Genomic DNA, 25,658 nt, shown 5'->3' with positions numbered 1-25,658 from the left:
GCTGTGTGCTAGCTTTTTTTTTTTGCCATGCTGCCCGTCTCACTCACACCGGGGAAAAACAAAAAAACACAACGCGCCCCCGCTGTCCAGTCCCACCTTCCACCTCCTTTCTTCAATCCATTGAATCTTTTGTTTCGGCTTATCTTCTCCTCATGTTTGAATTTTCACTTTGGTTGCTTCGCATTGTTTGCATTTCCCGTGAGCGTGGAGGTGCAATGTTGTCAGCAGACGGTTGCAGCGTTAGCAATTTTCTTCTCGTGTTTGGACTCCCGACAATGAATGACTTGATTTTGGGTTGTTTCCTGCTCGATAGGAGAGTAGAACTTTTGAAGTCAGATGACATTTTCTTCTGAGAACTATGTACAGAGAAAATAGAAAGACACAAAGAGCCACTTTGAAGGAGGAGCGTGAGGGGGAGAGAGGGAGTGTGGAGAGACTGGAGAGAGAGTGTAGAAAGAGTGTGTGGAGTGAGGGTGGAGAGTGTGGAGTGTGTGTAGAGTGGGTGTGTAGAAGGTGTGTAGAGAGAGTGTGTAGAGTGTAGAGTGAGGGTGGAGAGTGATGGGTTTATTTTGATCGTTCGTCCCTGATTGGATTGGATTGGATTGGATTGGATTGGATTGGATATGCCTTTATTAGTCTCACAGTGGAGAAATTTACATTTCACAGCAGCAAAGTGATGAAAGGAATGAAAGTAGAAAAACAAAATACATGAGATGCTGGAAAGGCAGCCACTGTCGCGATTCATGACTATATGGGCGTTGATAGCAGAGGATGGTTAAAACATCAGGAAGCCAGGTGTTGAAGAGAAAGTTGGTTTAATCTTGAAGACAGCGGAGACCCAACAGAGAGTGTGTAGCGTGTGTGTGGAGTGTGGAGTGTGAGTAGAGTGTGTGTGCGTGTAGAGCAGGGGTGTCAAAGTCATTCTTTTGCCGCGGGCCACATTGTAGTTATGGTTTCCTCTCGAGGGCCGTTATGAATTTGGGGAACCCATTAGAATGTTTAAATCCCTTCAAATATTACATATAGAGCACACAGCAAATTAATGAATAACTCGTTTTCAAATCTGAAGTCAAGAATAATGACTTTTATTGCGGTTGACATCCAAAAATATGACATTTTGGCTCAGATTTTAGCAATCATCATGGAATTTAACAAGTTTGATTTGCTTTCGCGGGCCCAAAAAAATGATGTGGTGGGCCGGGTTTGGCCCGCGGGCCTTGACTTTGACACCTGTGGTGTAGAGAGTGTGTGTAGAGAGAGAGAGTGTGTCGAGAGAGTATGTAGAAAGGGTGGAGTGTGTGTAGAGCAGGGGTGGGCACTCCTAGTCCTGGAGGGCCACCTTCCTGCATGTTTTCCAAGTCTCCTTGTTACAATACACCTGATTCGAATGATCAGATAATCACAAAACTCTGCAGAAGCCTTACATTGAACCTGCTCATTTGAATCAGGTGTGTTCCTACAAGGAGACTTGGAAAACATGCAGGAGGGTGGCCCTCCAGGAGAGTGTGTGTGGAGTGTGAGTAGAGTGTGTAGAGGGTGTGTATAGAGTGTGTATAGAGTGTAATTTTATGTAATATATTTTTGGGCTTTTGCAGACCATGTCAATCATGGGCAAATATTTACAATTCAATTTAGTATGAATGCCTGTGACAGATAATTTAAAGTCGGAAAAATCATACCCTAGTGATTCCTGCCTTTGGAGACGAAGAACTCCACATATGAAATCCGCATTTTGTGTCGAGTTTGTTGTCGCCTGCTTCTTTTGTTTGCCTGTCGCAGACGTCTGCGTGCATGGGGAGACGTCAACCCTCCCCCGTTGACAGTCGTCAAGGTTTTGTGCGCGTGTGTGCATTGCGTTGTGTCGCTAGCAAGGCCGTGTTTGCACCGCGTTGCAGTCGGCTCTTGTTGCAGGTGTGCTGCAAAGTTGAGGTGTTAACGGTGTGGTGTCCCGTGTTTTTACAGACGCAGGACAAGGTGGGCGCCGTGACTGAGGCATCGAGAATGCTTCAACACACACACACACACACATACACACTAATTAGCGCAAGAATTAGCGCAAGCACAAGTTAAGTATTGTTTTCTTAGAATGAACTTGAATGACTAGAATGAATTATTGGGTTCAACTGGAGTATGGCAAGTTAAGGATGCTTTTTTTTGTTTACTTTAAAAAATATATATATTATGTAATATATTATGCTTAAAATATGCATGTCTACTAGATTTGGATATTAGAATATTAAGCACAATATCACATCCATTATGAAGCATCAATCTGAGAAATTTGTGATGATTTTCTCTCATCTTGAAAAAGAGCGCTTTAGCTACATTTATATAAACAGTTACATTTATTTAATTAAAAAAAAATGCTAAATACAGTAAAGTCTCGTTATATCGATATTCAAGGGAGTCCGAAAAAATATCGATATAACCGGGACTATCGATATATCCGACCCTGTTTGCATGTAATTTTCTCCGTGCGTGCATAGAAATAGCATCGATATAACCGGGACTATCGATATATCCGATATCGATATAACGAGACTTTACTGTATATTATATTTTTCATATTTTTAGACAAAAAACATTAATTCTGGGTAAAACAAGAATGAAAACAAAATACAATATAACATTTTCAAATGTATGGCAGATCCCTGTTATTGTCACGGGATGCGAAGAGCAAATAAATGCTCTTCATTTTGATTGACAAGTAAACAACAAATTTTTTGGATGAAAAATATTTGGAAGTTTTGCATTTTACTGTCAGTTGACAATGCATGCATTTCATTGGTCAACGCGAAACCTTGCCGGAATGTGGAATTGTCTGACAAAAGAATTTTCATCCCTCTGCCAATTTTTATGTCTTTCCACCTCAACTCCCAACATGTCACTCTGTGTTCTTTCTGACTTCTCCGCCTGTCCACATTTTGATGTCCTCATTCTCCGTCTTTTCCCACTTTTCTACTGACGTCTGTCCCCGCCCTCCCTCCCCCCATCACTCCGGCAGTAAGAAGGTCACGCGTAGCGAGAGCGCTCGCGTGGCCCGCCAGCCGTCACGCCGACGCGGCTCTTCACGGGCCAAACAGTCGTACTCTCGTAGTAGCGACGTGGACCTGAAGTCGCTGTCAGCCGCGGCCACGCTCGGCTTCCATTTGTAAGATTGCACAGCAGGGATGGACACACGCCTGCATTCAAATAAGTATCATTTATTTGTAATTCTTTGGGATAACAAGGAAAAAAAAATCTGAAATGTTTAACTCATTCACTGCAAGATGTATACAAATATGTCCATACCAGTGCCAGGGTTTTTGTCATTTTCACTCAAATTGCAGGACCTACAGAATTTTGAGCTTTAGGACTACATAAACATTCAAGATAGCTTAGACATGAGAAAAAAAGTTAATTCCTAAGTTATATGGGTCTGGAGTTATCTGAGCTTGAAATGGGGTCGGCTGTACAAAATACAATACAATACAATACAATACAAACATAATGATTTATATAGTGCTTTAACAGCAGCTGAAGCAGGAACAAAGCGCTAACATGGCCAAACGGCGAATGCTAACCCGATTGTGGAAGGGAAAGACATTGCCAGAGGTCTGGCCAGCGCTTTATCGGCAACCCCGCAAGAAAATTCAAAACAAGAACAAATTCGGGAATGGTGCTTCACGTCATATTTTCAATTCCCAAATAAATTCGGGGATGGCAGTGAATGAGTTAAAATAATGTTTCAGAAAGTAAAAAAAAAATGTTTCACAAATTATTGGATTTTTTTTTGAAAATGTTTTAATTATTTTTTTTTCTTTGTTTTTCTCCTGCAGAAGTTTTTGACAAGAATAAATATAGTGTTTTGTTTATTATTATTGTTGTATTATTCTATTATATTGTTTTTTTATTATATATATATTATATATATAATATATATATATATATATATATATATTATATATATATATATATATATATATGTGTGTGTGTGTGTGTGTGTGTGTGTGTGTGTGTGTGTGTGTGTGTGTGTGTGTGTGTGTGTGTGTGTGTGTGTGTGTGTGTGTGTGTGTGTGTGTGTGTGTGTGTGTGTGTGTGTATATACACTGTATGTAGATATATGTATACACTGTATGTATATATATATATCTACACTATGCAGATATATGGATACACTGTATGTATATATATCTACACTGTATGCACTGTATGTATATATATATATATGTGTGTGTGTGTATATATATATATATATATATATATATATATATATATATATATATATATATATATATATATATATATATATATATATATATATATATATATATATTAAAAGTATATATATATTAAAAAAAATATATATTTATATTTCATACATATTTTTTTATATTTTTATTATATATTTTTTTATATTTTTATTATATTTTTTAAGAAAACATTTCTTTGCAGGGGGGACATTGGGGCAAAAAGTTGTATATTTATATTACTTTTATATTTCCAAATTGTGTGTTGAAAAAAATGAGTGATGGATGACTTACTGATGCATTTTTTTTTTTCCTTTGGACCAGCAACGAAGGAGCGACAACAGCCGTTTCGGAGGGCTCCGGGTCGTCGCCCGCAAGCCCCGCCCCCCAACTTGAAGAGATGGAGCCACGCCTGCTGGAGTTTGAACAAGAACCTCCCAACTGGAGGGAGCTGGCCTCCCCAGAGATGCTGTCCGGCCTTAACAAAAAGGAGACCAAGAGGCAGGAGGTCATCAATGGTGAGACGGTTTCCGCGTAGGGTGGGCAATGGCGGGCATCTTGTGTAAATTGTATCTTCCTTCCTCCCAATTTCTTCCCGCAGAGTTGTTCGCCACGGAGCATGCCCACGTGCGCATGCTCAGCGTCCTACAAATGATCTTCTCCAAGCCTCTTGAGCGAGAGGAACTCCTCACCTCCACCGAGCTGGCAGCCATCTTCCCCAATCTGGATGAGATCATCGAAATGCACTGTGAGCAATTTTAAGTTGATTCTGGGTGGGAATATCAGAAATGGTCTGTTTTGAGTTCAAAACGGTCTCGTCTTCTTTCTCCAGATCACTTCTACGAGAACCTGAAGAAACTTCGTCTGGAGGATAATTTTATCATCAGATCTATCAGCACCACCGTTCTCAACAGAGTGAGACCTTGTTTTTATTTTTACATTTTTTATTGTATAATTTTTTTTGTCACCTCTAACGCTTTATAGAATTTTACATGGAGACTATATATATATATATATATATATATATATATATATATATATATATATATATATATATATATATATATATATATATTCTAGTATGTCTATTATGTTAATGCTGACATATTTTGTGCATTTTTTTTCATATAATACTGAAAAAAAATAAAAAATAAATAAAAAAATATAAATATATATACAGTAAAGTCTCGTTATATCGATATCGGATATATCGATAGTTCTGGTTATATCGATACTATTTCTATGCACGCACGGAGAAAATTACATACAAACAGGGTCGGATATATCGATAGTCCCGGTTATATCGATATTTTTTCGGACTCCCTTGAATATCGATATAACGAGACTTTACTGTATATATATATATTTGTTTTTAATTTTTTTTTTCAGTATTATATGAAAAAAAATGCACAAAATATGTCATCATTAACATAATAGACATTTTTCCGATTACTTGATTATCGTAAAAATGTTCCAATACTATGAACTGATACTTTAAGGTCACAGACAATAATAATAAATGTTAATAATAATAATAATAATAATAATAATAATAATAATAATAATAATAATAATAATACCTTTCATTTATAAGCGCCTTTCAAAACTCTCAAGGTCACTTTAAGGTCACATATACGCTTTTTTATGGGTGAGCAGCGGCAGCCACACACGCCAGCGTTCACTCAACCCGGAAGTAACTCAAATAGATAGAAAGTTAGCTCATAGATAGCAAATAGTTATCTAGCTAGCTATATAGCTAATAGATATAGCTAGATAGCTATATAGCTAATAGATATACCTAGGTAGCTAATAGCTAGTTAACTAGATAGCTAGCTAATACATAGCTAATAGATAGCCAATGGATGGCAAATAGAAATAGACAATGGTTAGCTGACTGCAAATTTTGCTGTCTTTGAAATGGATGATCAATGTAACATATTTAATTCTATTTTATTCCATATTATTTTTATTCTTTTTTAAAATTATTTCTCATTTTTTATTTTATTTGTTGTAATTTTTATTTTATTTTAATTTGTTTGTATTTATTTTTCACTTTACTTTTTTGGTGCATTTAAGTTTGAGGGAACGGAAGGGGAGTGGTTCCAGAAGCTGACGGCCCGATTCTGCAGTCACCAGTCGTGGGCCCTGGACCAGATCAAAAGCAGACAGAAGAAGGAAGCTCGCTTCAACGCCTTCATCCAGGTACGCCGTACGTTCACGAGCGTGACGGCTGGCGGCCATCTTGGGAGTGAGGCTAAAATGGCTACCGCGTTGACGACAGGAGGCGGAGAGCAAGCCTCAATGTCGGAGGCTGCAGCTGAAGGACATCATTCCCATCGAGATGCAGAGGCTCACCAAGTATCCGCTGCTCCTGGAGAACATCGCGAAGAACACAGGTGTGTGGATTATATTATCTAGGATTGGATTAGCCTTTATTGGTTTCGCAGTGGAGAAATTGACATTTCACATCAGCAAAGTGATGAAAGGAAAGGAAGAAGTAGACAAACAAAATACACGACCTGCTGTAAACGCAGCCACTCTTGCGGCGCCATCTTGACGTCAAAACAATAACAAAAAAAAACTAATTAACAAATCATGAGACACAACACAAAAGTCTCAGAGTTATGATTATTATGATTACTAACCGGCTGGCTATCTGGCTAGCTACCTAGCTGGCTATCTATTTGCTATCTATTAGCTATCTGGCTGGCTCGTTAGCTATATCGCTGGCTATCTATTAGTTATACGGCTACCTCGGTAGGTGTCTACTAGATATCTATTGGCTAGCTATTATCTAGCTAGCTTTCTATCTATTTGACTTACTTCCGGGTATGATGCTAATTTGCAGGGACGACTTAGCTTGACAGTATTTTATAAACACATTAATTTGGTGTGAGTTTTTTTTTCCACTCGTTTCTTGGCGTTTTTTGGTTCTCAGGATTATCTGCTGTGTTATTTCCGGGTAGAGTGAACGCTGGCGCGTGTGGCTGCCGCTGCTCACCCACAGAAAAACTAATCCTGTGACTGTTAAGTGACCTTGAGAGTTTTTAAAGGCGCTTAGAAATGAAATGTATTATTATTATAATTCAATTTTACTGTATGAAGCCTTGTATGAAGCAGTTCTAGATGAAAGAGGAGATGATCAAGGCATCCTTTTCACCAGTGGATCGGTTACATCGTGGTGAAATGTGCACGTCTGCTACAAGCTAAATGTTGAAAACAAACACGAATCTGTAGCATCCATTGACGAAAAGACACTGTCTCACATCTGCTGTTCTACGTAAATCCGCTTCAATTCCAAGCTGCGACCGTTCCACATATGCTAACCAAACTGGCGTTATTACAATAGTGCTTCCTTGTCTCTGTGGCGTGTGCTTTTGAGCATTTTCTGGTCGATTCCCTTGATTGTTGCTATTGTGCCTCGGCAGAGGATCTTGGTGAGAAGGAGCGCATCCATCAGAGCGCCGAGTGTTGCCGCAAGATCCTCAACCACGTCAACGAGGAGGTCAAAGTGATGGAGAACCTTCTGGTGAGTCCTTCGACGCCATTTTCCAACTCGCTCAGCAAGTTTTCTCTGACTTTCAAACGTATTTGCCCGCAGACGCTCAAGGACTACCAGCGCCGATTGGACACGTCGGGACTCAAACCCAGTAATGAGCTTTACACGGAATATAAGGTATGCCGCAACACCGCCACTTGACCAGATTTAACTGATTTCAAAATAAAATTGCACTTAACCCGATTGAACTGATATCAAAATAAAATTGCACTTGACTGGATTGAATTGATTCCAAAATACAATTCCACTTGACCGGATTGAACTGATTTCAAAATAAAATTACACTTGACCGGATTGAACTGATTTCAAGATAAAATTACAATTGACCGGATTGAACTGATTTCAAAATGAAATTACACTTGACCGGATTGAACTGATTTCAAGATAAAATTCCACTTGACCGGATTGAACTGATTTCAAAAACAAATTCCACCTGACCAGATTTAACTGATTTCAAAATAAAATTCCACTTGACAGGATTGAACTAATTTCAGAATCAAATTCCACTTAACCGGATTTACCTGATTTCAAAATCAAATTCCACTTTACCGGATTTAACTGATTCCAAAATAAAATTCCACTTGACCGAATTTAACTGATTTCAAGATCAAATTCCACTTGACCAGATTGAACTGATTTCAAAATAAAATTTCACTTGACCGGATTTAACCGATTCCAAAATAAAATTCTACTTGACCGGATTGAACTGATTTCAAAATCAAATTCCACTTGACCAGATTCAACTGATTTCAAAATCAAATTCCCCTTGACCGGATTGAACTGATTTGAAAATAAAATTCCACTTGACTGGATTGAACTGATTTCAAAATAAAATTCCACTTCACCGAATTGAACTGATTTCAAAATAAAATTCCACTTGACCGGATTGAATTGATTTCAAAATAAAATTCCACTTGACCGTAACAGGTCTTCCCTGTTTCTTCTGGAGACTTTTCCCACAGACTTGTTTTCTCGATACCAGTAGCGATATTTCTTATAAATAACATTACTGCTTATATTTAATGATGAAAACGGAATTGAAAATAGCTCAAAATTATAGTTAATTTTTCCCATATAAACTTTTTCATATGCCGTACACATCTAAAAATGTGCAAAGAAAAAAATTGTACGGAATATGTCAAAATACAGCCGGTTGACAGGTATCTTTTATGCGTGTGTATTTGCGGGGGGTTTGTCCTTCATGCCCCCGCCCCCATTTTTGTACTTATTATTATTATTATTATTATTATTATTTTAGAACATAGACCTGACGCAGAAGAAGATGCTGTATGAAGGCCCCCTCACTTGGAAGGTCACCAAGGAGAAGGCTGTCGGTGAGTAGCACACAAGACACAGTGAGATGGGCGGGGCTAAAAGTCACATGACAATTGGCTTCTGTAACCCCGCCCCCCCATCAGAGGTGCAGTGCGTGCTGCTAGGCGACCTGCTGGTTCTCCTGCAGAGGCAGGACGACAAGATGGTGCTAAAATGCCAAAGCAAGAGCATCATCGCCGTGCAGGAAGGCAAACAGATGCTCAGCCCCATCATCAAGCTGGACTCGGTTTTTCTGCGAGAGGTCGCCACCGGTTAGTCCTTATGCGTGTAGAAGATGAATCAAGTGAAAATGTTTGAATGAATGTTTTGGAATTTGAAACAAAAACATATCACTTGCAGATTTAAAGGCCTTCTACGTGATCTTCACGTGGGACAGTGGTGCGCAGATTTACGAGCTGGTGGCTCAGTCCGTGGGCGAGAGGAAACTGTGAGTGGCTTTTGACGGACACGAAAAATAGTCTGTGGCTTGTTTAAATATTCGCTGTTGTAAAATATTCACAATTGATGTTTTGGTTTTTGTTTTTGTTTTTTGTACGGGGGGGTCATTTAATATGCGCCCAGTTGGACCAATGTGATCAAATCAGCAGTAGATGATCTGAAGAGGAGCGGAGCACCCATGAGGATCACCCTCCCGCCTGGAAGTGGAGGCGGATTTAATTCTTCTGGGTGAGTGTGTGCGTGTGGGTGTGTGTTTGTGTATGACTAGTCTTGTGAGGACCACTAACATTTTATACCATACGTAGTGATAGTGAGGACATTTTTGACAATTGAGGACCTTTTGGCCATTCCTCCCAAGTTTTTCATTCTACGGGCTTCTAGAGGGTCTATATATGCATCTGTTAAAGTTTCAGAGAGGTCGTCACAAATTCACCCAAAATGATTTTTTGGTGTGTATTTTCATTTCACTTGGATACACACACTTTTTACTCACTGTGTGTGTTTATGTGTGCGTGGTTCGTGAAAGGAAAAGGTTCATACCACAAAAAGTAAAATGATATTTTAACCAAATTCACTATAGGGGTGAGGACTTTGAATGTAGCCATTCAGAAACGTCACTCCTGCTGTTATTTCAGTTTCAAGTCCACTTTTTATTGCTTTGTTTTTAAAGAAGTTGAAGTGGGAAATGGGGTGACATTTAGTGTTCAAATGTAACACTAGTTTGTCTCTAAACTTATTAGCAACGGTGGTCCTCACTCCTTATCTCCTTATCTGGGGTTATCCGGACCTCACAAAACCATTGAAACAGGAATCTCTGTGTGTGAGTTTGTTTTTGTATGACTAGTCTTGTGAGGACCACTAACATTTTAAACCATACGTAGTGATAGTGAGGACATTTTTGACAATTGAGGACCTTTTGGCCATTCCTCCCAAGTTTTTCATTCTACGGGCTTCTAGAGGGTCTATATATGCATCTGTTAAAGTTTCAGAGAGGTCGTCACAAATTCACCCAAAATGATTTTTTGGTGTGTATTTTCATTTCACTTGGATACACACACTTTTTCTTCACTGTGTGTGTTTATCTGTGTGTGTGTGCGTGGTTCATAAGAGGAAAAAGTTTATACCACAAAAAGTAAAATGATATTTTAACCAAATTCACTATAGGGGTGAGGACTTTGAATGTAGTCATTCAGAAACCTCACTCCTGCTGTTATTTCAGTTTCAAGTCCACTTTTTATTGCTTTGTTTTTAAAGAAGTTGAAGTGGGAAATGGGGTGACATTTAGTGTTCAAATGTAACACTAGTTTGTCTCTAAACTTATTAGCAACGGTGGTCCTCACGCCTTATCTGGAGTTATCCGGACCTCACAATACCATTGAAACAGGAATCTCTGTGTGTGAGTTTGTGTTTGTATGACTAGTCTTGTGAGGACCACTAACATTTTATACCATATGTAGTGAGGACATTTTTGACAAGTGAGGACCTTTTGGCCATTCCTCCCAAGTTTTTCATTCTACGGGCTTCTAGAGGGTCTATATATGCATCTGTTAAAGTTTCAGAGAGGTCGTCACAAATTCACCCAAAATGATTTTTTTGGTGTGTATTTTCATTTCACTTGGATACACACACTTTTTCCTCACTGTGTGTGTTTATCTGTGTGTGTGTGCGTGGTTCATAAGAGGAAAAAGTTTATACCACAAAAAGTAAAATGATGTTTTAACCAAATTCACTATAGGGGTGAGGACTTTGAATGTAGTCATTCAGAAACCTCACTCCTGCTGTTATTTCAGTTTCAAGTCCACTTTTTATGTCTTTGTTTTTAAAGAAGTTGAAGTGGGAAATGGGGTGACATTTAGTGTTCAAATGTAACACTAGTTTGTCTCTTAACTTATTAGCAACGGTGCTCCTCACTCCTTATCTGGAGTTATCCGGACCTCACAATACCATTGAAACAGGAATTTGTGTGTGTGGGTGAGTGGAGTCGTGTGTGTGTGTGTGTGTGTGTCTTGGGTTGGGTGGTTGTTTGTGGGTGTGCGTACGGGTTTGTGGATGTCGGGGTTTGTGTCGGTGTGGCTGTGTGGTTGGTTGTGTGTTTCTATACATGTGTGTGTGTGTGTCTGTGTCGATGTGGGGTTTTGTGTGGGTGTGGAGGTTTGTGTGTGCGTTGTATCCATCTCTACGTGTGTTTCCAATCAATATGTGTGCACCCCACATTATAACACTACGTGTGTGCGCGTGTTTGTCTCTTTCAGGCTAAGTGCTCCTCAGAGCCCCACCGAGAACGGCGGTTTGAAGAGCAGCGCCGGTGAGGCAGCGATTGATCGCCGTCCGCCCGCATTGGCGTTCCCTCGCTGACCCGCAGTTCAAACGCTGTGTGTGTGCAGATCGCGATAAGGACAGCTTGAGCGAGGACAAGTCGTCCGATCCCCGCCACTCTCTCATCGACTTCCTGTCCGACAAAGGTTTCGACCTCCTCGCACACTCCAACAGCGATCAGGAGAAAATGGCCGCCAACGCCCTGGATGAAGGTGAGTCTTCGGCATAGCAAATAGCTAGCTAGCTATCGGGCTATCTAGCTAGCTGGCTATTTGTTATCTAGCTGGTTATCGAGCTAGCTGTCTGTCTAGATGGCTCTATATTAACTCTCCAGCTAGCTATTAGCTATCTATCTGGCTAGCTATTAGCTATATACTAGCTGGCTAGTTAGCTTTATATCTAATAACTTCTGGATTGAGTGAACGCTGGTGAGTGTAGCTGCCGCTGCTCAGCCACAGAAAAACTTTTCCTGTGACTGTAATGTGACCTTGAGAGTTTTGAAAGGCGCTTAGAAATGAAATGTATTATTATTATTATTCATTGAATTGATGAAAAAAAAATATGTCAAAAGTAAGTTTGATGGAAAAAAAGATTGTGGTGAAATTTGTGGAAATAAAAATTATTATTATTACTATTATTATTATTATTATTATTATTATTATTATTATTATTATTATTATTATTATTATTATTATTATTATCCCTTGTAGCCGTGATGTCATTATGTAACGCTTGTGGTTTTTAGTCATGCTGCTGAAGAGACTGCTGGTCGGGAGCATCAGCCTTTTGGAGGATGGACAAAACGGGGAGGAGCCCAATCTAGAAATTGACAGCTGTCAATCAACAGGTACGTGTCTTTGTTGTGTTTATTTATTTTTATGGCGAAAAATAACAGTCTCTAAAATTAACATAAAAGACGCAGACAATCAATCCTAAGCACTTTTCTGCACCTTCTTTGTTGTATGAAGCAGTTCTAGATGAAGGAGAACATCCTTTTCACCAGTGGATCAGGGATGGCATGGTGAAACGCGCACGTCCCGCTACAAGCTAAATGTTGAAAGCAAACACGAAGCTGTAGCATCCTTTGACAAATAGAGATTGTCTCACATCTCCTGCTCTCTCTTCGCTTCTTATCCAAGAGGCTTCGTCAGCGAACTAAAATGTTTTGCTGGTAGTTTCGGCCCTATATATATCCCTACTGTCCAGACGTTGCGGTGCCAGACTTTGCTATGATCGGTCCCTGCTCAAACTACCAGCAAAAGATTTTAGTTCACTGACGAAGCCTCTTGGATAAGAAGCGAAGCGTCCGACACCTTCAATGAAGTACAGATGACGACTGGAGAAACCTTTTCATCTGTGCTATTGGATTGCTATTGGATTGTAATTAAATAAATAAACTGTACTGTATAATAAAGTTGTTTTATTTACCTTTGTGATGGTAGTTAATAATAGCAAAAGTACTCCACTCGATATCAAACCACATCCGCACTCAAAGAAAGAAGATGTAGAAAACGTGAACAATTTTAGGAACCACTACGATTTTCCCGTTGCTAATTGAGCTTTGTTTTATTTAAAAGAAGGCCAGCCGGCGGAGCGCCACCCCGAAGACCAGAAAGAAGTCTGCGGCGCCAAAGGGGATATGGAGAGCCTTCCTTCGGAGACGGCGAGCCTGGTGTTGTCCCCGGAGAAGATGCTGGAAGTGCGCCGGAGGCTCGCCAGCCTGGAGCAACACATCAAGAAACTCCAGGTGATTTTGGCGAGAGAAAAAAATCCAGGCTCACAATAACAGCAAAATGGCCGACAGGAGCGAAAAAAAAGATGTTGTTACGCCACCGAAAATTGGACTTGGGTGGAAATGGCGGTGGAGGTGTGACAAAGAGAGGAGATGAGGTTGTGTTTTTGTGCTTTTTAAAGGACAACCGACATCAGAAAAACGTTTTTGTAGCATCTAAAATACCCAAAACACGCAGGCTGATATTTTTAGACAAATGCAAAACACCAATAAAAATGAGTTAAAGTGTCCCAAAACTAATTCAAAATGACCTCGGAGATGGCGAATTTCAGAAGGTCCCGCCCCCTTGTTCGTGACGTCACGCCAAGACATCTTTGCCTTGCTCTAGAATCAAAACAATGGCTTCAGATTCGGAGAAGATGCTTTCTTGTTACTCATCCAGTTATGAATATGAATCAAATAGTTCTGAAGAGGAAAGCATAAATGTTTGCAATCCATTAAAGAAGTCCTCCCGTATCAATTCGAGCCGTCTGGACTCCGATGTAGCGTCCCGTAAAATGCACAAGATGGCGCCCAAGCTCCGTTGGAAATGGGCTGATTTGTCAGCTGGGAATTTGTGTCAACTAGTATCAAATAGTAGTCTTGGTGCAACATACAACGATTCACCATCGCTTTATTTATGTGTTTGCCTTCTAATTTCGCCATCAACCCGGATTAACACGAAGTTTTCAGACCAAACAAAGTACCCAAAATGCATTGTGTGTCACTTTCTCGGTCAGGGGCGTTCCTTCAGTGACGTCACATACGGACTCGTCACCAACTCAAAAACAAGACTTCCTGAATATTCAGTGCGAGTCTTAAAACGTAAAATATAGCTATATGCGGTGGAATCTTTGTAAAATACGCTCAGTAGAAGTCATTTGAAGTGATTTTACAAATTATGGACGCAATTTGTCCGGAGACGTCGGTTGTCCTTTAAAGGGAGGTGCTATTGATTTTTTTTGTGCCTTATAGACGATAGAAGAGGAACATCACAGGCTACAGGAGGCTTTGTCCAAGTTCTCGTTGGAGGGCGGCGGATTTGCCTAAGAGGCCATCGCGCCACCTGCTGGCCATTAGGTGAGATAATCCCGAAAGACAAAGACTATTTGTTATATTGCGAAATAGCTAGCTAGATAACTATTCATCAGAAAAAAAAAACACTTAATTCATAAATTATGTGGGTCTGGAGTTATGTGAGCTTGAAATGGGGGTGGCTGTACAAAATACAATACAATACATATAGATTTATGTAGCGCTTTAACAACAGCTGAAACAAGGTGCGAACATGGACAAAAGGCAAATGCTGCCCCCTTATGGAAGGGAAAAACACTGCCAGAGGTCTGACCAGCGCTTTATAGGAAATACCCGAACAAATTCGGGAATGCCGCTCCACGTCACGCTTCTCAATTCCCAAATAAAAATTCAGGAATGGCAGTGAATGAATTAAGATGTTTCATTCCAGCATCCTGCCCCCTCGTGGGAGGGAAAAACAGAGGTCTGACCTGCACTTTATCGGCACCCCCGCATGAAAAAACGAAATCCGAACAAATTCGGGAATGGCGGTGAATGAGTTAATTGTTCTCTGGAGGTGAATGATGAATCTTTGTATCTTTTGTTTTAGACTTTTTATTTTTGAACTGGTGCTGATTTGGAGTGCAAGAAGCTTTCCCCCCCGAAAAAAGTCTGCAAGCCCCTTTCCTTCGTATAGAAAACTCTCGGATGGGTCCTGGATATTTGCTGGAAGCTGATCTTGGTGAGGGAAGAAAATGGCTTTTACTGCTACAGTGTATGATATTTTTTTATGTACGCTACATTGTAGCAATCTGTTACGCGGCGCGGTGTTCCGCTGATTAGCATAGCGCTGGGCTCCGTAACGAGACAAATCGCGCCGTTTGCGATCTGCTACGTCGCCTGTAGCGTTATATCGCCTAGCGTAGCGCAACGTAACGTTATGTCGCGGATTTGAAAGAACCAAAAATTAGGGTGTTAATTTGCAGAGACGTGCCAAAAAAAACAAGCTAACAGATTCAATACTTTTTCTTGCCTCCGAAGAAGTGCCTGTTCGACACATATTTACTGCTGAAGGAATCGCAAAATAGTCACCCATACAACAACAACAAAAAAAGTTTCCTTAAGAACACTTTTTTACGAAAACTTCTGATCGGAACAAACATGGCCGTCATTCCGAAAATCAGATTACCCGACTGGCTTTTCATAATGCTGATTTTTCTTCGTATAAACTGTTATTTATTACTTTTTGGCTTTTTTTTTCCCCCCCGAGTGAATGCGAAGTAGCGCTTGACCCAACCCGACAGGGTCGACGTGGACGTTGAAGGCTAACATAGGAAGTAGAACAACTGCAAAAAATACATACGTCAGGAGTTTTGGTTTGAGTGAACAATATGCAAGTCGATAATTATTATCGTAAACAGTTGGACGATGTCAGAGTAGGTTCGGAAAAGTGACGACGATACCGTAGTTTCACAAAATTGTGGTCAAAGCCTTCCAATAGATCGGTGTCATATGCAAATTGAACGCTTCTTTCGGGGACAGAAATGGAATATACACTCGTGCAGTATTATTAAAAGCTGATCGTATCAAATGTGACGCTGACGTGAAATCACAAAACAAATATAAACGCGATTAATGTTCATATAAAACAGGGGTCTCAAACTCAATTTACCCGAGGGCCACTGGAGGCAGAGTCTTGGTGAGGTTGGGCCGCATCAGGATTTCCACAATAAAAGCACAGATAAAACATTCCAATGTTCTCCAAATCTTTAATTTTTAAATTAATTAAATGGAAAAATGAATAAAAAAATAAATTAACCAGTAATAAATAAATACGATAATTATAATGATCATAAGGCAGATGCAGACAACTGAGAAAACCACAGGAAAACTAATTATTTTAATGAAGTTTCAAATGTCTGTATTCACAGTTCTTTAACCTTTGTCTTTCTTAACATAAAGAAAATATTGAACATGAACTGTCCTAAACATGGCTTCTCTTGCCTACTTGTTCAGCTCCACACACAAGTTTTATTCATATCAATCATGCGGGCCGCACTAACATTAATCTTTCATATCAAGGCGGGCCGCAAAATATTCTTTCGGGGGCCGCAGTTGGCCCGCGGGCCGCGAGTTTGAGACCGATGTTATAAAACAACCATTTCAACTCTGCTGCTAACAAAAAAAAACAGCAACACTGACCAAAACTGATAAACAGTTCTCATTTTTAGTTGTAGAAATTTGGTATGGGAAATATCTGAAGCAGTGCAGGACCGCCAACAAGGCAAAAATGTAGCTTCTATTTCATATACAGTGAGACCTCAACTTACGAACTTAAGTGTTTCCCAGACAGAGTGTGTAAGGCGAAAACTGTGTATCTCAAAAAAAAAAAAATCCCATAGGAAACCATTAAAATGGGAATAATCCGTTCCCGGGTTTTCATAAAATATACTTTTCAACTAAATAAGCCTTAAAACTACATACAGCATACCTTATTCTATGTATAATAAATGTGCTATTGTATAGTAATGAAAGAAATACACTGCATTGTATCATAAAGTCACTTTATTTACATTTGGGATGGTCATTGATGGCTTGATGGAATGGCGTTGGAGGTCGAAGGTCAAAGGGAATTGCTGTTTGGAAAGAGAGGCACATTACATGAGGACTGTAATTAAAGAAATAAAGTTTTATTTATCGTTTTGATGGTCGTTGATGGCTTATGGAAGGAGAGTCACCTTCCATAAGGACTGTTGGTAACTTAACCTCTGGTGCTGTTCGGTCGTGTGCTTCCGCCGAAGATCACTCCGCCAGCCGTGGTGGGTGTGTATTATGAAAATAGTGCTTATTATAAGGTTTAATTTTCAGAAATTTGACGTTTGTAAGATAAGGTGTTTGTAAGTTGAGGTCTCACTGTACTTTTTTTTTTTACTCTCCATATGGTGCCTTGCCCTACAAATCAACAGAGTACTTATTTTTCGGATGTATTTGAACGCAACCCAAAATACAGAATTCAAGCCCAAATGTCAAAACCATTTTGGCGGCAAATTGTGACCTCGATCGTACGATGTATGAATTTAAATTTGGATGCGCCAAAATGGACGCTTGAGGTTGAAAAACGTACTATTATTGTATTGTTAAATGAGGGGGGGGGGTATCGAGAGTATGAGAATTGGCCCAAACAATGACAATTTAGTGCTAGCAACTTGTATAATTAATATTTACAGAATGTACCATATTTTTTTCTCTTATACGTGATGACTATGCAAGAAGTATACTGTGTATTTTGGGGTTTTGATTTTACTGAGACTTGTTTAAATGATGTACACTTTAAGGAAAACAAATGTGGTACGTAGTTTTTTTTAAATAAATTGGGGAAATGAGTGGATCTTTCTTGATTGTCATTGTTTTATGTCACCATTGCAAGTACGTATATGCATGTTTTTTTTTTGTTTTATGTTTTATTTCATTTCCTGTTCGAAAATGGACATCATGCTAGCAGTTAGCATGATTAATACAATACAATACAATATACAGTGATACCTTGGCTTACGAACTTAATTGGTTCCCAGACAGAGTGTGTAAGGCGAAAAGTGTCTATCCCAAAAATTAATTTCCCATAGGAAACCATTAAAATGAGAATAATCCGTTCCCAGGTCCCCGTAAAACATAATTTTCTACTAAGTAAACCTTAAAACTACACAAAATATGCCTTATTTTATGTATAATAAATGTGCTATGGTATTGTAATTAAATAAATAAATTGTACTGTATAATAAAGTCGATTTATTTACCTTTGTGATGGTCGTTGATGGAATGGAGTGGCCGGTTTCCTCAGCATTAAACACTTGATGAGTAACGTAGCCTTCCTCCAACATCTTGAGGAATGATTCCTTGCAGGCTTCGGCAGCTTTATCGTTACAAATGGGTGCCCCACCAATGACGAATGACACTATGAATCCCTGTACTACGCTTAAAGTTCTCGAACCATCCGTGGCTAGCCTTGAAATGATCAGTGGATGACGAACTTCCAGGTTGCCTCTTGACCATATCCGAGTGAAGTTGCCGCGCTTTCTCTGCGATAATTTTACCTAGTTCCTCATCAATTGTGTGTTCTGTTTAGCTGGGTTGATTTCACTGTATTTTCTATCAATTTCCTCACTCTCTCTCTGTTGTCTGCCTATCTATTTGTATTTGCAGCTCTGTGTTTCTGTACATCTGTACACCACATCACTCATTGTGACGCTCCATTTGTATCCCGAAAAATAGTTTGTATGCCAAGATTAAGTTCTTGTAAATTTAGCGTTCGTAAGCCGAAAAGTTCGTTAGCCAAGCCGTTCGTAAGCCGAGGTATCACTATATATTGATTTATATAGTGCTTTAACAACATTTTTTATCTTTTTTTTCTTGAATAGCAGCTGGGACTTTTATGCAAATGCATCATGCTCACTGAAGCGTAAATCCCGTCAGAACAAATAGACCATTTTGTGACGAGTTGTTTTTCTTCGCCGTGTATTCACCCATGCATGATCTGACTTAAATCATCACCATGTGCACAGTCCATCGGAATTTTATCATTGGCTGCATCGTAGGTAAGTCCGATCACTTCTTTATTATTATTTTGAAAATAGGTATGTCAAATAAAAGTCATTTTTATTGTTTAAAATCGATTGTTTTTAAATGTGTTCATTGTTTTGACAATTTAGTTCTCCTTTTTGTGTTACACTTCAGTGACCTGTTGACAAGAGTTTGACCATATATGGAAATGCAAGTTAAAACATTTAAATAATCAAGTCTTGAAAAAAATATATATTTTATTTGTTTTTATGAAAAGCATGCAAAACTGTTTTATATACATATTTTTATTCCCGGATTGTATTAATCCTTTTTATGTGTAAATACTAAAATACAAATACATTCATAAAATGCCAGCCATTTTGTCTATCCTTTTTAATTTAAGGCATTGTATTTAAAATACAATAACAAAAGTAAAATTTTACCTCTAACTTTAAAGTTAGTAATGTATGAACAATGTATAGGTAACATCTGACTTACGACCACCCGTACTTACGACCAGCAATCGACCGTGTGATGGCACCAGAGGGGGGGTTTGCGAGTCATTTAGTCTCTGAGTCTCTATTCAACATTTTGAATGGATTTCAACTTACGACCATTTTGACTTACGACCGTTTGGTCGGAAAGGAACTCTGTCGTAAGTCTGAGTCAAATGGTTGTATTAAAAAACACACGCAGAACTGTTTTATAAAAAACTAAAAATATTTATTCCCTGATTGTATTAATCCTTTTTTTGTGTAAATACTAAAATACAAATACATTCGTAAAATGGCAGCCATTTTGTCTATACGTGTTAATTTATGGCATTGTATATAAAATACTACAATAACAAAAGTTAAATTTTACCTCTAACTTTAAAGTTAGTAATGTATGAACAATGTACAGGTAACATCCGACTTATAACCGGCTCGACTTACGACTACCCGTACTTACGACCAGCAATCGACCGTATGATGGGACCAGAGGGGGGAGGGGTTTGCGAGTCATTTAGCCTCGGAGTCTCTATTCAACTTTTTGGATGGATTTCAACTTACGACCATTTTGACTTACGACCGTTTGGTCCGAACGGAACTCGGTCGTAAGTTGGATGTTACCTGTATTTTAATCTAAAAAAAAAAATAGATTTTTGATATAATCTTTATTGGTATAGTATTTCCATTTTTTATAGCATCTCTGAAATCAGATCATGAAAGTTACTTCCTGTGACAAAGTTCTATTTTCAGATTGATCAGTTTTAAGTGTACCTCCTATGTTAGTGGTCTCCATCGGGGTGATGGTGTCCCTAGAGATGGACAGGCCTTGGCTGAGGGTCCACATGTCCCATCGGGCCGTGCTGGAGTGCTGCTACCGGACCGACTCAGCCTCCCATCAAACCACGTGGCTCGTGCACCGCCATCCCGATAATGGAACAAATATCCTGCTGTTGGTTCCTGCTTCGGGTCGAGTGAGGTCGGGCTTCCGAACGTACGACGGGGTGACCTGCGGGACTTTGACCTTTGGTGAGGTGAAAGTGGCCGACTCGGGCCTGTACCGATGTTGGTTCAACAACACCGCCATCTTCACGCCAGGCACTTACCTGGAGGTTTACAGTAAGAAAACGTCTACCAAAACATCCCTCGGCTTATGAACGCTTTAGCTAACGACCTTTTTGTTTTACGAATATTACATTTGCGAGAATATAATCTTGGCGTACAAACTATTTTTCGTGAAACACACGGAGCGCCACAATGAGTGATGTGTCATTCGCAAACGAGCCGGTTCTTGGCACTCCTAATAAGGAGCTAAAAATGGCAGCCGACTTTTTTCCTCTATTCCCCCACTCGTCGGTTAAAGCTGCACGTGATTGGTCAAGATCCGCGATAAAAAAGGGAGGGGACACACGCAGCAGGATAGTGGGGGAGGGGTTAGAGCACACGACACACGAAAGGCAGACGACAGAGCTTGAAACAAAAAAGTGAAAAAAAACAAAAGTGAAATGGTGAGAAAATGGATAGAAAACGGTGAAATTTTGACTCTTTTCAACTTTATTGATAGTTTAAAGGCAGAGTGTAGACTGCAAGGTTAAAATATCCCATCAGACTGCACATATAACCCGCACATGCCATCAGTTCAATTTGAAATGAAAAGACAAGCAAGGGAACCAGCTATGAATGAAGTTTCTAGTGTGTCTGCCTGCATCTGTTGCTGTTGTTGAGACACTTAATGCATTCCATCAAGCCATCAAAGACCATCACAAAGGTAAATAAAACGACTTTACTACACACAGTACAGTTTATTTCTTTAATTACAATACAATAGCACATTTATTATACAAAAATAAGGTATATTTTGTGTAGTTTTAAGGCTTATTGAGTTGAAAATAATGTTTTATGGTGGCCTGGGAATGGATTATTCTCATTTTAATGGTTTTATTTTGGGAATTATTGTTTGGAATACACACTTTTCGCCTTACACACACACTTTCTGGGAACCAATTAAGTTCGTAAGCCAATGTATCACCATACTGTAATTTACCGGTACTGGTATATGTACAGAATTCTACCTTCCTCCCGGTTCCAGGTTCACTGTCCTGGAATTTTCTCCACGGCGTAATTCCGTGGATGACCACAAGAGTGTAACATACTTTAGTTTGACAGTATAAATTTGAAAGAAGTAAAACCGGGGAGTATTAAAGCCCAGTTTAGGTTTTGCTGAGAGTTAATGAACAAACATCACGTAGTCTTCATTCCTCTCCCGAGTGATGTGGCGTGCAAACGCGGGAGTCAAAGGCATGCTAAGCAGCGCTAACACCCCACCATAAGCCTTAAATCCTGTTAAAGTCACTCCGTGTTGTTAGCATCCGTATTTGCTTGTCTAGCTAATCTGCACTTTGCACCATGCGCTCATTAAAATCACTCACGCTCGTTCCTGTGAAGTCTGCTAGCGGGCAAATGTGGAAGTTTTGTACTAATCTCATTAACTGCTGATGTGAAACAACCCACGGAGGATTAAGCCATAACCGTTATCCAACATTCTGATTGTCCATTCATGGTTCACTTGTGTAATCAAGCAATTTCAAGGCAATCCGAGAGTCTCGGTAGCCTCTATCGCACAGGTGTCAAAGTCAAGGCCCGTGGGCCAAATACGGCCCGCCACATCATTTTTTTCGGCCGGCGAAAGCAAATCAAACTTGTTAAATTCCATGATGAATGCTAAAATCTGAGCCAAAATTTCATATTTTTGGATGTCAACCACAATAAAAGTCATTATTCTTGACTTCAGATTTTAAAACGAGTTATTCATTAATTTGCTGTGTGCTCTATATGTAATATTTGAAGGGATTTAAACATTCTAATGGGTTCCCCAAATTCATAACGGCCCTCGAAACCATAACTACAATGTGGCCCGCGGCAAAAAATGACTTTGACACCCCTGCTCTATCGGGTGACGCTGTTAGCATTTTTGGACCATTGCTTTACATCTATATTGGCAAAATCCTGAATTGCGGAGATGATTCTACCTGAACGCATTCCCTTCCTGGGATAAATGCTGGCATGACAGATGTGGATTTTGCCTCAATGTTTCTGTGCATCCAGAGCCACTGAAGAAGACGATAAACCTCAGCGAAAAGACCAAAGACATCATCCTGATGGCCGAGGGAATCTTACTTCTTCTGTGCGTCCTGGTCCCTTCGACCATACTCCTCTGCAAAGTCAGATTGGTTACGAATTTAGCAACAAATTTTCAATTTTCAACAGACAAAAAAAAACAACTCTGACTTTTTTTCAATTCTCTCAGTCAAAGAAACACCAAGCACTGAAGCAAATGAGGAAAAAGAGGGAAGAGGCGAACATTTATCAGGTTGGAAAGATTAGCAAAAGTGACAAATAAGGCACCACGGTTTACACCAATGTCCATCATTGCTTTTAGTGGCGTCAATGGTGATTATTTTCGGTTAAAGATGACAAATCTGTTTGGAAAAAAAATATATATACAGTGATATGTCGGCTTACGAACGCTTTATCTAACGAACTTTTCGCCTTACGAACATTAAATTCGCGAGAATATAATCTTGGCATACAAACTATTTTTCAGGAAACACAAGGAGCGCCACAATGAGTGATGTGTTGTTCGCGAACGAGCCGGTTCTTCGAGCACCTGAAAGGGCAGCTGTTTTTTCCCCTCTATTCCCCGCCCCCAGTCTTCGGTTAAAGCCGCACGTGATTGGTCAAGATCCGTGGTAGAAGAGGGAGGATACACACGCAGCAGTGAGCGGGGGAGGGGTTACAGAAACACACACACACACACTAAAGGGAGACGACAGAGCTTGAAACAAAAAAACAAAAGTGAAATGGTGAGAAAATGGATAGCAATCACAGTGAAATTTGGACTCGTTTCATCTTCATTGATAAAGGCAGAGTGTAGGTTAAGATATCGCATAAGGTTAAAATATCTCATCAATCAGGCTCCACAAATAAAACCTGCACAAGCCATCTGTACAATTTGAAGAGAACTTTTATGTTCAAGGGAACCAGCTATTAATCAAGTTTCTAGTGTGTCTGTCTGCATCTGTTGCTATTGTAATATCATGACTTCTAAGATGTACAACCCAGAGCTCCTTGAGACACTTTATGCAAAAAGCTATCCATGCCATCAAGCCATCAACAACGATCACAAAGGTAAATAAAACGACTTTATTATACTGTACAGTTTATTTCTTCAATTACAATACAATAGCACATTTATTATACAGAGATAATGTATATTTTGTGTAGTTTTAATGCTTATTTACTTGAAAATTATGTTTTATGGGACCTTGGAATGGATTATTCTCATTTTAATGGTTTCCTATGGGATATTCATGTTTGGAATACACACATTCCGCTTTGCACACACTTTGGGAACCAAATAAGTTCGTAAGCCAAGGTATCACTATATATATATATATATATATATATATATATATATATATATATATATATATATATATATATATATATATATATATATATATATATCACAACCAGTGTTTTCCAAATCAGAACATATTTTGTTTAAAATGATGATTAGTATATGTTGACTTTCATCCACAGAATCTGAAGGACATTGACAAAGCGGCAAGTCACTACCAGGATCTGGTTGCCAGTGTGCGTGACGAAACTGGATAAATTAAATTACAGGGGGAGGCAACGTAGGGACAGAAATTGGAGTCGTATGTGTGATAATTTCATACGTAGCTTTTTGTATCCAACAATATATAAGTCTGCTGTTAGTGATTGATTGTAATTCACCTGTCAACCTTGGCTAATAGCTGCCTTTATAAATAGTTATCTATTAGTTAGCTAGCTAACTTTCTAGCTATTTGAGTTATTCAACTATCTAGCTAACTATCTATGAGCTATTTATTAGCTAGCTATTTACTATATTATTTATCTGGCTGGCTAGCTATCTAGCTAGCTAGCTATTAGTTAGCTATCTATCTAACTTTCTACCTTTTTTAATTATTCAACTATCTAGCTAACTATATATGAGCTATATATTACCCAGCTAGCTAACTTTCTATCTATTTGAGTCATTCCGGGTTGAGTGAACGCTGGCGTGTGTGGCTGCCGCTGCTCACCCACAGAAAAAACGTATCAGATGACTGTAAAGTGACCTTGAGAGTTTTGAAAGGCGCTTAGAAATGAAATGTATTAATATTATTACAATTCCCGTATGAAAGTTGTAGGATGACATACATTATTTTGAAATGTTAAAAAAAACAGACGGAAATGCAGACGGTTTTAATATATATACGATATGAAGATTACTTTTGTTCCTTTGCCGTGACAATAATAATAATAATAATAATAATAATAATGATTTCTAAGCACCTTTCAAAACTCTCAAGGACACTTTACACCTGCGATCGGCGGCAGCATTGTCGTTAGCTACCAGCAGTTGAGACTAACTGGATTCGAGCCAAAATGGCCTTTGTAAAATCGATTCACAATTTAACATTTTTGCCGTGCATTATTTGAAATGATACGGGGAAAACGTATTAATTTACAGGAATGTATTCTAATTTTTTTGTTTGGGATTTTCCCCAAAAACATTTGAATAGCCACAATGTTGTTGTTTCTACTCATGTTGAACTTTCATTTTTCATGTTGAACTTTCATGTTTATGTTCACGTTTTAATGTTAACCGTGTTGTCTTTGACATGCATGTATTTTCTTTATTGCTGTGTTAAAATAATCGACATTTTTATTCTTATTTTAACGCGTTTTGAATTGTACTAATTTTCTTAAATGTCAGAAGTTAAAATTTCGTTGATTTCTACTGCGCTCTTTCTCTGTATTAGTCATTGCGTGTATTGTATGTTTGTTTGTATTAACAACCTATTTTTACGCTCTGTGACGTCACGTTCGTGTCAAGCAATGGATCTGTTATGATTGGCTGC

The 25,658-nt window shown here is 39.0% G+C and overlaps 2 protein-coding genes across 6 annotated transcripts in view; both read left to right on the top strand.

Moving 5' to 3' along the window:
• The window catches only part of arhgef1 (Rho guanine nucleotide exchange factor 1), a 48,853-nt gene extending 30,803 nt beyond the window's left edge, over positions 1-18,050 (top strand). For 3 of the 5 annotated variants that reach the window (XM_088998985.1, XM_088998981.1, XM_088998982.1), the window contains 19 exons: positions 1,963-1,974; positions 3,005-3,151; positions 4,554-4,747; positions 4,831-4,977; positions 5,062-5,144; positions 6,306-6,431; positions 6,511-6,625; positions 7,658-7,758; positions 7,831-7,905; positions 9,047-9,122; positions 9,207-9,374; positions 9,463-9,550; positions 9,685-9,789; positions 11,814-11,866; positions 11,946-12,089; positions 12,623-12,724; positions 13,455-13,624; positions 14,624-14,728; positions 15,273-18,050. In XM_088998985.1, coding sequence (XP_088855111.1) covers positions 1,963-1,974; positions 3,005-3,151; positions 4,554-4,747; positions 4,831-4,977; positions 5,062-5,144; positions 6,306-6,431; positions 6,511-6,625; positions 7,658-7,758; positions 7,831-7,905; positions 9,047-9,122; positions 9,207-9,374; positions 9,463-9,550; positions 9,685-9,789; positions 11,814-11,866; positions 11,946-12,089; positions 12,623-12,724; positions 13,455-13,624; positions 14,624-14,698 — 1,981 coding nt within the window. In that variant the 3' untranslated portion in view covers positions 14,699-14,728; positions 15,273-18,050. The remainder of the gene's footprint in view (positions 1-1,962; positions 1,975-3,004; positions 3,152-4,553; positions 4,748-4,830; positions 4,978-5,061; positions 5,145-6,305; positions 6,432-6,510; positions 6,626-7,657; positions 7,759-7,830; positions 7,906-9,046; positions 9,123-9,206; positions 9,375-9,462; positions 9,551-9,684; positions 9,790-11,813; positions 11,867-11,945; positions 12,090-12,622; positions 12,725-13,454; positions 13,625-14,623; positions 14,729-15,272) is intronic. The other 2 variants (XM_088998983.1, XM_088998986.1) reach the window with 2 other exon arrangements.
• Positions 18,051-18,200: 150 nt separating this feature from the next.
• cd79a (CD79a molecule, immunoglobulin-associated alpha) lies at positions 18,201-25,591 on the top strand. Its single transcript, XM_088998994.1, has 5 exons — positions 18,201-19,254; positions 20,494-20,826; positions 22,813-22,928; positions 23,015-23,077; positions 24,310-25,591. Exons 1-5 carry the CDS (start codon positions 19,212-19,214, stop codon positions 24,382-24,384), a joined length of 630 nt encoding a protein of 209 aa, XP_088855120.1. The 5' UTR covers positions 18,201-19,211; the 3' UTR covers positions 24,385-25,591.
• The last annotated feature ends 67 nt before the right edge of the window (positions 25,592-25,658 follow it).

This window comes from Hippocampus bargibanti, linkage group LG06 (genome assembly GCF_051943395.1).
Source record: "Hippocampus bargibanti isolate YZ-2025 linkage group LG06, ASM5194339v1, whole genome shotgun sequence".
NCBI classification, from domain to species: domain Eukaryota; kingdom Metazoa; phylum Chordata; class Actinopteri; order Syngnathiformes; family Syngnathidae; genus Hippocampus; species Hippocampus bargibanti.
The sequence above is the reverse complement of the archived record's forward strand: the minus strand, read 5'-3'. Positions and strand labels throughout refer to the sequence as shown.

What these genes read in the sequence shown, in the direction of transcription:
- cd79a (XM_088998994.1), top strand. Translation starts at nt 19,212, where the DNA reads ATGTGCACAGTCCATCGGAATTTTATCATTGGCTGCATCGTAG. An exon ending in CGACCATACTCCTCTGCAAA is followed by an intron (nt 22,929 to 23,014) that starts GTCAGATTGGTT and finishes CAATTCTCTCAG; the next exon opens with TCAAAGAAACACCAAGCACT. An exon ending in AAGAGGCGAACATTTATCAG is followed by an intron (nt 23,078 to 24,309) that starts GTTGGAAAGATT and finishes TTTCATCCACAG; the next exon opens with AATCTGAAGGACATTGACAA.